Source organism: Vanellus vanellus (genome assembly GCF_965231255.1).
Source record: "Vanellus vanellus genome assembly, chromosome: Z".
Taxonomy (NCBI): domain Eukaryota; kingdom Metazoa; phylum Chordata; class Aves; order Charadriiformes; family Charadriidae; genus Vanellus; species Vanellus vanellus.
The window spans coordinates 88,913,669-88,930,547 of record NC_138908.1 but is presented as its reverse complement, the minus strand read 5'-3'; the positions used below and the strand labels follow the sequence as shown (position 1 = coordinate 88,930,547).

General features: G+C 39.0%; 1 protein-coding gene across 15 annotated transcripts in view; it reads right to left on the bottom strand.

Annotated features, from left to right (window-relative positions):
• Nucleotides 1-16,879, bottom strand: part of NEDD4L (NEDD4 like E3 ubiquitin protein ligase) — a 181,942-nt gene that overhangs the window by 38,897 nt on the left and 126,166 nt on the right. For 12 of the 15 annotated variants that reach the window (XR_014270225.1, XR_014270226.1, XR_014270227.1 and 9 more), the window contains 6 exons: nucleotides 15,263-15,395; nucleotides 13,947-14,123; nucleotides 10,244-10,318; nucleotides 3,302-3,433; nucleotides 2,689-2,808; nucleotides 54-251 (listed from right to left, as the gene is read on the bottom strand). Coding sequence is in view for 9 of the 15 variants with exons in the window: in XM_082497953.1 (XP_082354079.1) it covers nucleotides 54-251; nucleotides 2,689-2,808; nucleotides 3,302-3,433; nucleotides 10,244-10,318; nucleotides 13,947-14,123; nucleotides 15,263-15,395 (835 nt within the window). In the remaining 6 variants the exon portion in view is untranslated. Of the gene's footprint in view, nucleotides 1-53; nucleotides 252-2,688; nucleotides 2,809-3,301; nucleotides 3,434-8,198; nucleotides 8,259-10,243; nucleotides 10,319-13,946; nucleotides 14,124-15,262; nucleotides 15,396-16,879 lie in introns of all 15 variants that reach the window. The other 3 variants (XM_082497952.1, XM_082497951.1, XM_082497949.1) reach the window with 2 other exon arrangements.

Below are 16,879 nucleotides of genomic sequence, written 5' to 3'. Positions count from 1 at the left end.
GCGTGTAAGAGATGGCAACTGATTTAAAATTCATTATCTAGCACTTCTCTTACCCACGTAGTTGTTTTAGTGTTGTGATCGATGAAGAAGGGCCTGCCGTTGGGTGCTATTCGCATCTCCCAGCCAGGAGGAAGGAAGCTCTGTGCAACTTTGTGTTGGGGTTTGGGAGAGTTGTAAGGGGAGGGCTGCGGGGACTGTGGATTGGAAAGGGTGTCCTTCACCGCTCTGCGCACGGGGGAGTCCTTCATACCCTGAGGAAAATGAAAGACATTAAGAGTTGTCAAATATCACTCAATAATGTAAAATGAGTAAAACTTGGTATCGCAGCAAATAGTTTTTAGTTCCAGCTGTAATTAATACTAGAATTAAGTGCTGGGACTGATTTCCCAGAACCGACTTAGCTACGGTCTGCTCCTTGTGACACACTGAGCTTTTTGCTGTGAAGGACAGCGTTTTATCACTGCCCTCTGCAGTGACGGCCACGGTATTTACTTTTGATTATATATTTTACTGCAGCTGCCCTTTAAATGTCAATATTTCATTTTATGAAGGAAAAAATAAAAGCATTGCTTCCTGCTTCACGGTGCAATATGTCTCACTTCACAAGAAGAGAGTATCCTAAGCGTGAGCCAAAGTTTTCCACTTTTCAATGCGTTTCTCAACAATAACTTCAGACTATAGCTAAATATGAATTTCAAATTAAAACAAGTTCCTAAAATAAATGGCGGTTTGCAATTACAGATTTTGGACAAAAATTGCTTCACTGATCAGCGTCTATTAGTTAAAAACAGAAGTTACACGATGTGTTTGGGTTTTTTTTTTAAATTTCACCAGGAATCTGCATGTTTAGATGCCTATACAGCTTGAAAAAATTGATCCCGATTTACTCGTCCTCAAAAACAGACTCTCGCAATCAGAAAACCATACTTAAGTACTGTGTTTAAATCATGTTTGCATTTGTAGTTTTCAGTTATTTTCCAAAAATGTAAGTTTGTTTTCTTCTTGCTTCTTTGCTAAGTATTAAAATTCAGTAAATCTATGAGTGCTTATTTTGGCAATTACCTGACTTAGCTTACGTTTAATTACTATTTTTTGAGTATTTGTATTAGAATATGAGGTTTCAACACAGATATTTACTAAATTCTTCTAGCCTTATTTGTGGCTTGTTTTGAGCTGCATGTGGATGGAAAATGCAGTTAGATTACAGTGTCCAAAAGCAGCATTTAAAATATCCTGCGTCAAATACAAGATTACCCTACGTCTTGTAAACAAAGTAGTTGAACATTTTACAATAAAATAAACTATTTAAACAAAAGAAGTAACTTCTAAAAAGTTGAACTGATTTTTTCTCATAGTTGCGTATCCTTTTAGGATTTTATTATTACTAAGTCTACACCTTACCTTTTTATAAAAAAAATATTGATTCAGAGGTTTGTGCTCCTCAGCACCCTCATGGTTTCTGAGCATGGAACAACCTAACCCCCAAACTGATGAGCTGAGTATTCTGAGTAAAGAGAATACTGGTTCTGTAGCTATGGAATGGGTTATTGCCCTTAAAAGTTGGCTTTTTGCCCTGAGAAACTCAAGTTTCAGATGCTTAGTCAATGACTTCCACCAGCTCAGCTGTTTAAAATGTCGATAGGGAGAGGAACACCCTTAACGTTTTAATGTAAGATATTCAGAATATTTTTATTTAATTTATTTAGGTTTCAGTAAATTTGGTCTTCAAAATTAACAATAGCAAGGGTAGTTTTAAGTAGGTCATTATTAAAGGGTTTAGCTGAATTGCATATAAGTAGAGATAATTTATTTTAAATATGAACTGTAATCACCTCACTACGATCTGTCCAATAAATCCTACCTTTGCTTAACAACGTGCTCAATAGTTTGAGTACTTTCCAGTATAAGGAACAAAGAAGAATGGTGCATAAAATGAACTAAAAGTTACAATCCTCACTTGATTGCTGGCAAACTTTGGCAGGGGCTAAGGGGACAGAATAGGAAAGAGATGGTGAGAGAGAAGGACAAATAAGGTGCTATACCTTAAGTCTGAAGACAAAGTTTTTAAGAACTTCCCCTCCTCAACACAGCCATGTTTAACTGATTCAAGAGTTTTAATCACACTTTCAGAAGTAAAACACACATTGTCTTTGATTGTGTAAGAAGCCACTTAAATTATTCTTCAGACATGTTGCAGTGAACATCATTCAACAGTATCCTGAACTACTTCTAAAGATACTTTAATTAAATACCCTTTGAAAGAGGAGGACCATAAATCACAATCAGTATCTTAATTCAAAGATTTTTCCAAACTCAATTGCATGTATTATTTTCAAAGTTACCGGCATCCAAATCAATGTTTCAACTTAAAAAACCCCATTTCTGCACACTCGTAGCACTTGGAGTCACAACATATGTTTCAGACACGCATGCAGATCATGTTTTCGCTGACCAAACCAAACAATCATATATAAACTACATCATTCAATGACCATAAAGTAATACAATTGTACAATACAAAGATCCAGATGGAAAACTGCTAAAGAAAACAGCAGTACATTAGGGCAAAATCAATAATAGGGAAAACCAGCTGTGTTGCATAACTAAAAAGGAAATAAAAAGTTATAAGGACAACAAAGAATGAGAAGTCAGACAGAAGTGATCTTTCTGGGTAACAGCGTTTCTCACCTCTAGAGGAGCAGATAAAGTTACTGTGGGCGAACTGAGGCTACGAGGCCGTCTTATCTGGGGCTCACTTAAATGGTTGCTGCTGTTTGCTGTGGACCCGACCATGCCATCTTCCGCAAGCTGTTCCAGGAGCAGAACCAAGTTAGCAAATTCGCACAAGAAACACCGCTCATCCAGAGTTAGGACACTTAAAAAATGACATAGTTATGTATTAGTGGTAGTAAATACCAAATATACTTTCTCAAGGACCAAATATTTAATTCAATTCAATTGGAGGGACAAATAACGTATGGTACTAGCAATAGATCAAAAGAACTTTTGACTTCAAGCCTAAGAATGCTTTTGCCTCCTCGTACTAGTTCATATGTACCTCGCTGTGAACTCCCTTCACTGCAGCAGTCAACTTACTCTTTACCTAAATAGAGTTAAAAGTAGTAATAAAAAATTCCCAATCATGGAAATTTTTTAGGATTATCCCAAGTTGTCATGACAACGCTTGGGATTTTTTTTTTTTTTTTTTTTAAATTTCAGAATTCTGAAGAACTGCTTCAACTGCAATTATTCTCAATACATGCTGAGTGTTTGCTATCTAAACACTAACAGATCTTCATACCTGCATAATGGGCCGTGTCCATGTAGTGGTTCGATTGTTATGATTGACGTAGTAAGTACGGCCCTTTGCATCCTTCCTTTCTTCCCAGCCCGAAGGTAAGCCTGGTGTAGTATGTACATAGGCCACTGAAGGCTGTTCAAGCAAGAAGTTACTATATTGTTATTTAATAATTGCTAAAAAAAAAAAAAATATTTCGCACGTCTATTGATTAAAAAAAATCTCAACTTGTTAACTTACAGCATTCTTAAAAAAACCATACAGAACAACATGGACTCTGATACCATTTAAGATAAGCTCTTCCTCAGGTACCTTTGAGTCAAATAATTTTTTCTCACAGTAGATCTTTTGATTCCCTTTTGCACAGATTGAGGTATCGTGTTCAGAAGTCAGCTGAGCTTACATTGTGGTTTAATTTTTTTTTCCTTAAAAAGGTGGATTTTTTTCCTTTTATTAGTCTGGATAAATAAGAATTGAGGTAACCGTGCAGTCGAGTGAAGGTCTGTTCTTTTCTTTACCCCAGGGTGCCTTGAGGCAGTTGCAAGAAACTACTGTGGGCACAAAACCTAAAGTTTAACCATTTGTTACGGTTGCAAATGTTGCTTTCAGGGTTAGGTGGTCTGAAGACACAAGACACACTCCAAACTGGAGCCCAAATTTAGTATGAAAACATTATTTCACTCGAAGTTCCACAAGAAAGATGCTGTTCTAACGAAAATACACCAATACCAGTAAAGGTGCCAAAGGCACTAACTGCCCTTAAACAAGTTCTGTCACTATTCAACAGAATAATTCTATTACTGCGTGTTGCTGATGTCGTCATGTAGTTCCTGAGGGAACTATTCAACGCTTAAGCCAATCGGACATTTTTTTCCTGGGACATATAGAGGGGGAAAAATTCCCCCAACATTGTAGCACAATGAAAAACAGCCTCGAGAGAATCTGTAACATTGACCCTGCCTAATCTCAATGTGTATTTTAGGAGGGGAGGATGCCCCGGGAGTTACAGTTTTTAGACCATACGCTCTACATAAAGCCGTATGTTTATTAAGCTTAGTCACTTTCTAGCCTGGGACTCCTCTTCTCTTAAGACTCCCCCCGCTTGTATAAATGATTAAGAGGAGGCATCCTGGCTGTCAGCGACGCAAATGAGAAAGCAGAATACTCAGGACAGGCGTTTCTCTCCAGTACCTGATGTAAATTCTAAGAGCTAAAGAGACACGGGGGCTTCTGTCACTCACAGCAGAGCGAAGCAAACTGCCGAACTCCGTAGGACAGTATTTTTCCTCTCTAATGAAGCCCACGAATGGAAAGAATTCCGATTTACAGTCCTGCCCACCTTCTGTCGTTTCTCATGTATGAGCCACGAAGGTGTATCATTTCCCCTTTTGCAATGTCGGGGCATCTGGTGGAGAAGACGCGCTGCTGGGCTCGATAAAGGAGAAACAGAGCGGCCAGACCAAAGGTTTGTGTAGAACATTAGATCTTTTGTTGTCACTTCACGTGCGCTCTTTGCTCATGCTGTTAATAACAGCAGTCACTTTAACTACTGAGAGACAACTTCAAATTTGGAAGTCAACACAAATTCAGCTCTACAGTATGATTTTAGCATCAATCCCAGTATTTTTATTAAAGGTATAAACTACTTGGCGGGAAGAGCTGATCACTAGCACGAGCTCTGACGAGCGCGGTATGTCTCAGCCTCACATCAAGAGAACGAGTAAGCCAAGGAACTAGGGGTTCTCTTTCACCCGTTCTTTGGGAGCCTGAGTTAAACCCCTGTAGGCACAGACCTACGTGTACGACAGTGAGGGTATCAACCATTTAGAGTAAGCAAAGGTGCCCCTGCTGCACGCTTTTTTGGGTATTTTGCCCATATCTGAGATGGCCAGCTGAAATACAGCCTGTTTCAGGGCTGGTTCATATACAGGCAGCCCAAGTGCAGGCAGGCGGAGATCAGCCCTATGGGCAAATGATTTGGTAAATATGAATGACCAAAAACTCAGTCCTGCAAAGTATTCACATTCACGCACGGCTCTGAGCTATTATCAACTGCAAATTACCAGCACCTTAACAACTTCGACTGAGGATACAGCAACACAAGAAAGATGCTCTCGTTATGCCAGCTGATCTTTCCTTTCTCTTAAGCACTCTGCCAAAATAAATTCAGCTATCAGTAGCCTTTCTCTTTACTATTCATTGTGGGTTAATGCAACCCATAATGCAATCTGCAAAACAGAGCTTGCTCTTCACTCTCCTTCCCCTATGTTAGATACCAGCATAAACGATATTCTACCACATAGAGAAGAAACTTGGGAGATTTATCAAGAGCCTTTTACCCCAAAACGGAATGCTTTTTAACAGGTGTCTTCAGTAAAGGGGGGGGGAAAGAAGTATTATGGTTAAGGACAAAAAGTCATGAGAATGGAGATGCTGGGACACGATGCATTAACTCATGTTCTGCTCAGACTAGTTTTCCCATGTAGCCTTTATGGGAAGGTCCTTAGGGACTTAAAAGAAAAAAAATAATTTAAAATTCCTGAAAAGCAAAATGGTTAATAACCACAGATATATTTACTCAAACAGGCACTTTACCTACAGCCATCCACACCTGCTTCATTACCCACACTCAAGTAACTAACTTACTAATCTTTCACTGCCGACATACATGGTCAGCCATGCTGTATCTAGGGCAGACGGAACATTTTTACGCTTACACATAATATTTCGTGTGTCCCTTTCTCGTGAGCTATCTAAATCCTTAGACTTGGACCCACAGGGGGAAAAACGTCAGGTAACGGCGTTTGTATGACTACACCCTTTGACAGCCCCAACGCTGGCTAAGACAAACCACAAATCAACACAGGCTGCTCCCTGCTTCAGCCGCACTCCAGAACAGACCGGGGGGGCCACGGCAGTAATAGCGACTCTCACACAAACCAAAAGTAATTAGAGCAATCAATTAGCAACATGCCGCTCCTGGGCCCTGGTCATCAGGCCGCAGGGCCAAGCGGGGTTACAGCTGCCTCGCCAGTGCTACGTGTCTCTCGTTCTCACTGCAAAACCAGTTCCAGAGAAAGACAGTCCTGCACAGGAAAGAGGACGAGGATCTAAATCGTCTCGGATGTAGGGGGGCACAGAACTCGGTGCCTGCTGCTCTTAAGGAGCTCAGCTAAGCCAGTTATAAAAAGGGGTATCATTACTTTTTCTTCACGTGCCAGCGTGGGGCATTTTTGTGCAGCCCCCCCGTGCCTCCGGCTCCCAGCACGCCTGCCGAATCACACTTCTCTAGGGACTGAGGCTGAAGAAGGTCTACCTGTGGGTCCCAGTCCAATGAGGGGTTTTGTAGGGATTGTGGAAGCAAAACTGAAGTCACCCAGAAACTCCTACTACTGGCAGATTGTCTACAAGCTTTAGGTGCCTAAAGGACAGAGGGAACGGCAACCTTTGAAGATAATGTTTGTGGATTTAAATGCATGAATTCTATTTAAGTCCTAAGTCCTCTACAGATTTGGGTTTCAGCGTATAAACGCACGCTGAATGAAGACAAAGCGGGGGGTAGTGTCCCATTAGTAAGCTGCAATATAATTAGGTAAAACATCTGTGATATAGTTGGATGAATTATGAGTCAGTGAAGTCTGAACTCAGTTATTTGCAGAAAAATAGTAATATTTTGCTCTAAAAAGTATAATCAAGACAGAGGTTCTGCCAATAAAAGACCTTCTTTACATTACAGTTCGACATAGCACACATTTTGACTATAATTAACAAGTCAAGCAGGTTTTACAAGGACATAAAAAATTGCTACTTGCAGGAACAAAATGCAAGTAGACTCCTCTGATTCTAAAATTCAAACCACAGTAAATATAGACAGTATTACAGAATGACGCATCAACACCCAAATTAAGATCTGACATTACCACATATAAATAGGAAACATACCAAGTTTAAATTGTATTGCTTTCCCTGAAACAAATTATCTAGGAGTGCATATCATAGAATAGTTTAGGTTGGAAGGGACGTTGAAGACCATCCACTTCACCCCCCCAGCCCAGGGTGCTCCCAGCCCCGTCCAACCCGGCCTTGAACCCCTCCAGGGATGGGGCAGCCACAGCTTCTCGGGGCACCCTGCGCCAGGGGCTCACCGCCCGCACAGTCAGGAATTTAAAAAAAAATAAATATTCATAAAATCTATTTACGATAGTTACTGTAAAATGATTGCAATGAAATAACTTGTTTCAGACTGACATTTAATGAGGTTAAAAAAGAATGGGATGTTTTTGGCAAAGTCCAATATAAATTAGAAGAACTTTCCTCGTATTACACTTTCAGAAAAGCACTTCCAGAATTTTATTGGATGATCAAAGTAAAAATTGAGCCTTGGACTGCTGAACAACTACTTGAAAATGAATCCTGGCATTAAATAAGACCATTAAGAGCTATATATTAATGTACCTCCACAGTTCTCAAATTAAGATCAACTTACAGAATTAAAATGAATTAGTCTAATGGAGACTAAGGGAAGACGGATGCAAGCTAAAAACACAGCTATATGTACACTAATTTGATATCTCTAATACCTGATTCTTTCAATATCAGTTTTAAAAGAATTAGGTATCCTATCTTTCATTTTCAGAAGTCCATGGTATCTCCTTAGTGTATAGCTTTGTTAAAACTCAGTGGCATATTCACATCATTAAAACATGCCAGTATGTGAGGGAAATTGCAATGTTTTGATAAATTTTAATAAAATTTGAAACAACAGTAAAAAAATATAACCATCCAGTGGCTGTATTTCATTCAACACACTGCTGCTTTGTGAAAAAAGTTCCTTATTGTACAAGACCTAAATCTACCCATATTTTATTTAGAGACAGTGCTTGATAAAGAGTATTATTACCGTTGGTTCCTCACCACCTGTGACAGTTGAAGAACGAGCTCTCCTAGATGGACCACTCTGCTGTTAAATGATAATTAATGTTACAGATAAGTATGCTTAGTGATGAAGGTCACAGATTACTGTCACATCTTCAGGAGTAAGGAATCACAGACACTTAAATTTATGAAAAGAGAGCAATTAGATAGGAATAATGTTTCAGATAATAGCAAAAAAAAAAAAAAAAAAAAAAAAAAAAGAGTCAATCACTGATAACCAAATCAGAATCTCATACAAACCCACCAAGGGAACTAATTTTAAAAGTTCTTGTATCTGTTTCTGTGTGTTCAGTATTGCTAACGATGATAAGAACATTTATTCTAAATGTAACACTGCCCCCCCCAACAAATTTTGTATGTTCTGCCCATAAACATGGTACTTAAAACAAAACGGATACATTCTGGTCATCAATGAGTGCACAAAAGTACTCAGATGAAAAAGATGGAACGGATACTATGAATTTTCAGTAAGGATTAATACAGTCAAGAGCAGCACTGTATTTAGAAAGAAAGTATGTATTTAGTTGCTAGAAGACATTATCATTAGGCCAGAAAGGATTAAATATGGTTAAGATCAAGTAACATCCTTGTTTTAGAGCAATGCTTTAATTTCTGGTGTTTCAAACATCTGCCAATAAAATGAGTGTTCTACAATAACAAAGTGAAAGACTTATCACCAATCCCAATCTGACTGCACCAGTTAAAGAAACCCAGCCTCCATAGAGTGATATTAAACAATGAAGCAGAACACCTCCGGAACAGACTGCATTAGGACTCAACGTTGTGCAGCACAGAGAGAAGGCAGTTAAGGTGTGATTGTACTGGAAAGCACACCACTGTTCACCCAGAAGAGGAAGTAAAGAGAGAGATAATGCTTCAGAAGCAGTTCTTTGAGCAGCAGCTAATACATGCATCTGTAAGCACCAAATGTAGATAAACTAAACAACTTCCAGAACACGTGAAGAAAATAAGCAGAGAAAAACACTACGGTTATTGTAGATATCTGCCCAATAGCAACAGAAAGAACAAGCAAAGGAGAGACGTCACCTTTTATAACAAACTTATCGATATACTCTATTTACTCAATATTTCAATAAAAAAGATAGACAAATTCACTATCTGTAGATTCATATGTAATCTGTTTCTAATTAAAAAACTTGGGGAAAAAATCCTGCAGGTATAATTTTTAAAAATATTAAATTGTTTTGGAAATCTGAACAGTTTTAATCAAAAGCATATGTTGCACAATCCTATTTTAAGTAGTCTCTCTGCAGCCTGCCACCTATGCAATCTTCGTGCTTGGGTTGTAGGACAAAAGATGTGGAATTTCCTATCAATTAGATCAAAGGTGGGCATGCTTATGATGTGAAAGAGAAACTTGTTTAAACACCACCTTTGTGTCTTTTCCTGTTTGAAGAATCTACTTACATAAAATTGCAGAAGCTGCTGCTTACCCAAATTACTCAGATTAAAAAACTACAACAGACGCAATTCTGTTCAGTTCTATCGTACGAGGACTATCACAAAAAGGCTCCTTTGAACTGCATCTAGGTAAAACACCTATCCTTTGCAATGTTATACAGATTTAAATATTCCAAGTAAAATCAATTTACAGGACACAAAAATATACCTGATATGAGAGTCCTGTAGCTGCTACGGTTCCCAGTACAGATGGTGCTACCGTCCCCTCCCATCCCAGCTGAGAAAAACCCAGATTTTCTCTCTCCACTGCCCATATGTCTAGAGTTTGGCAAACTGAATTTCTATGTTAAATAACTGAAGTTAGTGTGGCTATGGTCTCGGTCTCAAAACGTTTTCCCCTCTCATGAATGTCCTCATTTTAGTTGCTGACCATAATGGTATTAGTTTGGTATCTGTTACTATTTGGGATAGTCAGATGCTCATACTGGTTACTCATCTGTATCTCACTGAAACTGACCTAAGAAAAGTTATTCTTCAGCATCAGACAGTGTTCAAACAAAAAGAAACAGAAGTTAAACTTTGGTTTACCAAGGATAATTGAGACTGTTCAGCAACTGCGTCTGTTACACTGCAAGATCTTAATCTTGAAGAAGGGTCTCTTTGCTGGAAAAAAAGAAAAAAAATGTCTGTAAGTTAAGGTGTCTTAAAACATGGAGTTTTATTCAGTAATTTTACTTTTCTATCATTTAATCCAAACCCCTCAAAAATAATATTTATGTTACAGTGCCTTTAGTTTTAACATTTCCTCAGAAAGGTAGCAGGCAATGAAACATGGAAATTCTTAGCATTCCATCCTGGACTGTTTTAGATTAACTGAGAAAAGGAAAGTACTTGGATACGCATCTTGCACTCATCTTTAGCATCGAAGTCACAATGTTTTACTGGCTGAATCTAAGAGAAGAGGATAGGCCATCCCATCTGGGAAAATTAACACTTGTGGAATCAGCAGTAAAGGGGAAGGTTAACTAGACACATAATGGGACGTGAAAATGCCATGGAACTTCTGAAAATATTTTCAAGTATTTTTGGAAGACATTTTAGAGAACCTGGAAGGAGCATAAGCAGCATAAAGAAAATGTAAAACTTCTGGCTGAATACTGGCCATGCAGCCCTTGGAAAATCGATAGGGTAGAGGTAACAAACTTCTACGTGCAGCTTACTGCACCAGTTAACCCCTACATTCATTACTCGCAGAGGGCACGAGCAGATGCCAATCCTACACAGGGGATGGGTACGGGGTTCTCATGTCTGTGACATCCCGAGCCTGTGGCTGGGAAAGCAGCACGTTCTGGGGACTTTCACTGGCTTTACAGCCGCAGGGGCAGCCTGGCTGAGACCACCTGTTGGCTTATTCAGAAATTTCCAGATTTGCATCTTAGTACATGATGCTTTGCTTACTCTTCAATAACAGCATTAAGAGCAGCTTTAAGGTTTACTGTTTAACAAACAGCAGAGAAGCGCTCAGAAGTTTGCTGGCTGGAGTTAATCCAGAAATTTCACAGAAAACCAAACTAATCCCTAGATACAGAACTCTATATTGTCATGGTCATTAGGGCACCTATAGTTATAATACAAATAATAGCAAAAAAAAGGACATTAGAATATATGCAATTACTAGACAGATTACTTATGTTTTACAGGTACAAACCTCTTTGTAACAAAATCTCCTGTAAACAGTTAGTATCTATGCTGTTTTACTAGGTAGTGGTATACACAGTTTCTCTGTTGACAATGACCCTTCATATATATTATGAATAAAAGGGCTCCTTCATTTTCCTAAAGGAGAAATGCTTCAGCTTTTCTGTATGGTATGATTGAGGTTGTAAGTTCCATGTACAGAAACAGGCCTTGGGTAATTCTTAAACTTATTATTTTGCATAATTGAGACCCCACCTTTAATCAAAGACTAACTAGCACTACCCTTTTCTGGATATTAACGGCGTGAGGATGAATGCACTAATAAACAAGCAAACGACCTAGCCTATTTATAACCGCTCCCATGGGCGCCCTCACGTACCACTGAAAGATAATGAAGCAACAACTATTTGAGAGGCGTATCAGAAACTCCAACTCTTACTTGAAAACAACAGTCCTAAGAGCACATTCTGTTAAAAGACCAGTGTTTAAAAAAAATGTAGAAAAAAAGGATGTAATTACACTTTGCTTCTATGTTACGCTAAAGATTAATGTGAAAGGATTTGTCTGACAAACGTACTGACCAGCAAGTCTGACGTGTTTTATGGCATTACATAGATATATGAGGAGAGTGACAAAATACTTCAACACACATACAATCGCTCCTCCGCTATCTGTTGCGATTCAGCCGTGGTGCAGATTAGCTATGTATGGATGTAGAGACACTGGGGCTGTCGCTGCGCAGCACGACCACAGGTCAGGCTGGATGTACGAGTGCAGGCGCGCTGCTGGGGAACCGCAGCTCGAAGGGCTTCTGGTTTCAGCCCACAGCCTGCAGCTCTGGGCCAGCTGCACGTAAAGCCGGTTTAGAGCTGGACGGTTTGGAAAAAACCCTGGATCCAAGCTTCCGCCATGCACAATGCAAGCCTTGGGGAACCTGGATCAAGAGGAAATGTCACATGGACATAGCTGAGCACACGGATTACAGCTAGCGTTTGGCTGGAAGTGCCAAACTCTTCCTGCCTACCCCGCTCAATCCAAACAAAGATCCGGGATGTCTCTGTACTGTGCTTGCCGACCTCCAAATTGGGAGGGTCTAGTAGCCCAAGGTAAGCACTGATGATTCGTGTGGAACCAGCTCAGATTTAAGGGCTGGATGAGTGCCGTGAGCCCTCCCAGAGGCCGGAGCTGGGGGAAGCACGGTTCAGAGACACAAGCTGCCTTGACAGATACGCTAAAGGCTGCTCAGCCACTCAGCCTCTGTACGCAGACTTCTGGGGGCCTCAGCAAGGCATCTTCGAGCAATTTCACTGTCTGGTTTTTATGTTACTTTCAACACCCTTAGGCTGGATAACGCACAGTAACAGAGATTTTAAATGCTTTGACAATTTCTTACTTTGTAAGTGTGGTCTGATTATAATTTTTATTGCATTGATAAGATGCTATCACTTAATGGCTCCTAAAAGAGCTAGTTTGTATAGGAATATAATTATTGAATTATTTTAGTTAAGATAACTTTGCGGCTATACCATTTTTTTTATCTAGTGTAGAAACATGTGGGCCCTGACCTTGCCACTGGGACTGCTCCATTACCCTCCTGCCCTCCAAGTGAAGGTCTACTATAATCTGCAGTTGTCTACGAAAGCACAAGTGACTCTTTATGCAGATGGTTAGCCATCACAGCGATAATTTGCTAACTAATATCCAAATCACTACAAGACATCTATTGCATACGCTCTTTGTGAAAAACTTGCACCTCATCAAGATTCTATTTAATCAGACCAAGAGTAAATACGATTCCTGATCTCCTGAACCGCAAAGGTACGTCGATGGCATACACCAAGAAGAAAAAATGAAGAAATTGCAGCACAACCTTCTGTCTAATACAATTGTTTTCTTAATCAGAGAGACCTAAGGCATCCCCCTTCTTGCAAGCGTATTATCCCTATTTTTTGTGGCATCATCATTCTGACAAACTAATGGATAACAAATATAGAGAACATTTTTTGGTTTTACCTCAAGTAAACTCTTATTGCAAGAGACAATTTTTTTCCCAGACTAGCCATTTACAAACTTGTGGCGGACTCCACCAGAACTACCTACTTCCAGTTCTAATCCTTTGTTAGTCTTATAAATAGCTGATCCAGTAAACTGAGGGGTTTATAAAATCCTAATACAAGAATGCACATGCTTCATTATAAACATGTACAGTTAAAATACTGAACTTTAGAAGAATTATTACGTAGTAAAATGGATGCTGATTGAAAGAGCATTAGCAGTTTTTCCTCTTTCCTTTGGAAATTCTTAGTTTGATACTCTCTAGTATTACAAATTTTGTTTCACTAAAGGTGTAACAGTAGCAGAGTCTGAAGTTAAACTCGTACAGAAGAAAACATTAAATCTAAACTGAGGAATTCATTTGTTCAAGGCAGTTTGCTTTATGGTGAAATCATGACGCATTTTTTGGAAGGTAAGTTTAACTACATGCTCAGGTTTTCCCGAGACCAGCAATTACTACCCATGAGTCAGATTAGGTCAAACTAACAGAAGACTACAGTAATAGAGGTTTATATAGAAAGAGCAGCATGTCACGTACAATCAAAGAACTGAGTTGTTCCCCATTGGAATCAGGAGTGACCTGAAGTCTTCTGCTCAGTTCCTCAGATAGCTCCTGAGGACTGGTTCGGGATACTGGAGATGCAGGAGGAGGTGGCAATGACAAGCTTAAGGAATCTCCACTTGCACTTGCCTCCTCTGAAATCGTTTCCCAAGGCTAACAAAAGAGAAGAAACTACGTTAAGGATTTGTAAAGACAGATTGAGTCGTCGTCTTTCCCTTTGCCTTCTCTGTGACCACCTCATTGAGACAAACACAGGTGTGATAATGAGCCTCAATATTTAAGGAAATAAACCAACCCCTAGAACACACAAACAAACATTCTACTCGGTGCGAGTAGTCACAGGGAAAAATGGTTTTCATGTTGACTTCAAAACGGTCTTCACGTTGATGATGACACAATACTTTATTAGTCAACACAGGAAATGATGTCGATGAAAAGATGCATTAAAAAACTCTCATTAAACAAATTCTATTTGAAAATTTGTCCAAAATGTAACTAATTCCGCACTCTTACTAAAAACTTCTAAGAAACAACCGTTAACTTTAATTTAGAATGCATAATAGAAAGTTCTCATTAGTATCTGCAAATCAAATATTAACAGGTGATGGATGCAACAATAGTTTCAGCAATCTATTTGTTGCTCTGAGTAACATTTAGTGAACCCAAACTAGCTTTCACAAATAATTTTGTCTGCGATTCACATAAGAAAATATTCCTTAAAGTTGAATGGGATTAGAGCTTTGCACAAACTCTCACTTAGGCCTACAAATATCTACCAAATTTAATTTATTCTAGCTATATATTAAACAAACACTCACCCTGGTTAATAAGAACTCAGAATTCTAACTAGAGCCAAGTATTCGGGGAAAACAAACAACAGCTTCTCTTTCCTCTAAATCAAGACACTAAAGAAAACTGAAGTACATGGGAGTTCCGGCCAGTATGGTTCCTTTCTTTTTACAACTTATTCCACTGTTATTCAAAGCAGAATATTGAAAGTATTTCTGTCAACATATATATAACAAGCAATGCTTGCAATTATAAATGTTTCTCCCAGCATTTCCATAGTATTAAAATTGTGCGTACATTTTCAGGCACCCACAACTGCATGGGACCTTGAAAGTATAGCTTTGTTTAGGATTTTTATTTTGTTACTGGTATTTTACTTAGGCAATTTCCATAAACACCACATAACAGCATTACCACGTATGTTGTATAGTAATTAGTTTACAAATGAGAAACACATCAGCTTGAAGTTAAGTCAACTTCTTAAACCCAAGACCTTTACATACCTCCGGAATGTCTCCACTCTCCATAGGTTCTGGTTCCAAATCCTCACTAATGTGTCTCCGAGAGCGGAACCGCCTATGGGCTGCTTCTTGGTTTATTTGTCTGATGTTGTTATCTGAATCAGATCCCACATCACTGGGTAGTGGGGAAATGAAAGCATGGGAAGGAGAAAAGAAAACCCCAATGAATATTAAACTAAACCCCCTACTTTGTCCATCGCTTTCAAAACCTCATTAATGCTTTTAATTATATAAAACATTATTCTTGCCTATGTCAGGCTTCATAAATAGGAGACCGTTTAATCCCTCAATCCAAAGTAAATAAAACTGGAAGCACTTCACCAACATCATGTAACGCTGGAAATTGACATTCTTCATGCATCAAAGTTGGCTGAGCTGTAATGGAAGTCCACACTCAAATATACCAACGCATCGTCACTCATCCTTTCCTGTGACGACCAGAATCACTGCTGACACAGAGATTTTACCTTTGCCCCTGTCTTTATGTCAACTGTTGTTTTCCTTCTTGCGATAGCCAAAGCAAATGCAAGCTGTTGCGGTACGGATAACTTTCTGAACTGGCTGCAACCACTAGCTTGGCTCCCACCATCAGAGATGGAAATGGAAAATACCTCAGTTCCCTTGATGGAGACCTGCCTGGCTTGTGGGACTTCTCGCCGTGCACAGCTAGACAGAAGTCTCTATTACAGTACTCAAGGGGCAGATGTTGTTAGGAGGCAGTATTGTATTTGAGCCCCTCCTTCAGGATGAGGAACTGTAACTTTGAAATATGGTTATTGTCAGGAAAAACTTCTTTGTGCCATCATTTTATCATTGCACATTTTAAAGAACTAAACTTCTCTCATGTTCCTATTGCAGACACGGACTGTACAGCACTCAATGTTCTTCCTTGATGACCAACTTAGTATCTGAGTTACTGACCTAAAAGTGAGAGGTTATGTATCCTACTTGCAACCTCATGAGACCTTCTGCTCCCAAAGGTTTCATAAATCCACAGAATGAAAAGCCTTAATAGCATCACTCTAAAGTCTTTGCTCTTCACCAAGCTTTCACGCGTAAAGTTTATCAGTAGTAATTATGCCTTTGTGTCCAAACTACCTGTGATGATACCTAGCTAAAAGTGAACCCGAGGCCTTCATTTTATACACCCATCTGATGATGACGCTTTCTAGTGATGATTATTTTTTGGTATCTGCTAGTCAAACATTTCTGGATCCATGTACTCTTTACTTCATTTAGCATAATCAGATTACAAGAAGGTGCTAAATCAAATGATTTAAAAACCTCTTTTTTCTAGACACTGACCATTAGCAAGCATAATGATAGTAGCTGAAGAGATTTACTCAACAAAATACACATTGCTTAGTAAATAGCTTAAATAGTTCAATAGTAAACAGTTCAAAACATACAGAACAGAATTTAATTCAATTCTAAGATAAACGCATTCAGACAAGAAGAACAAATAGTGCCTGAAACAAGGACAACACATATTTGCATAATTAACTATGGTAATGAATATTCAAGAATAATTACTGTTGTAATAAGCAGTAGTGGAAGAATAGCTGCTACATAAAAATAATGCAAGATGTTTAACTTGTA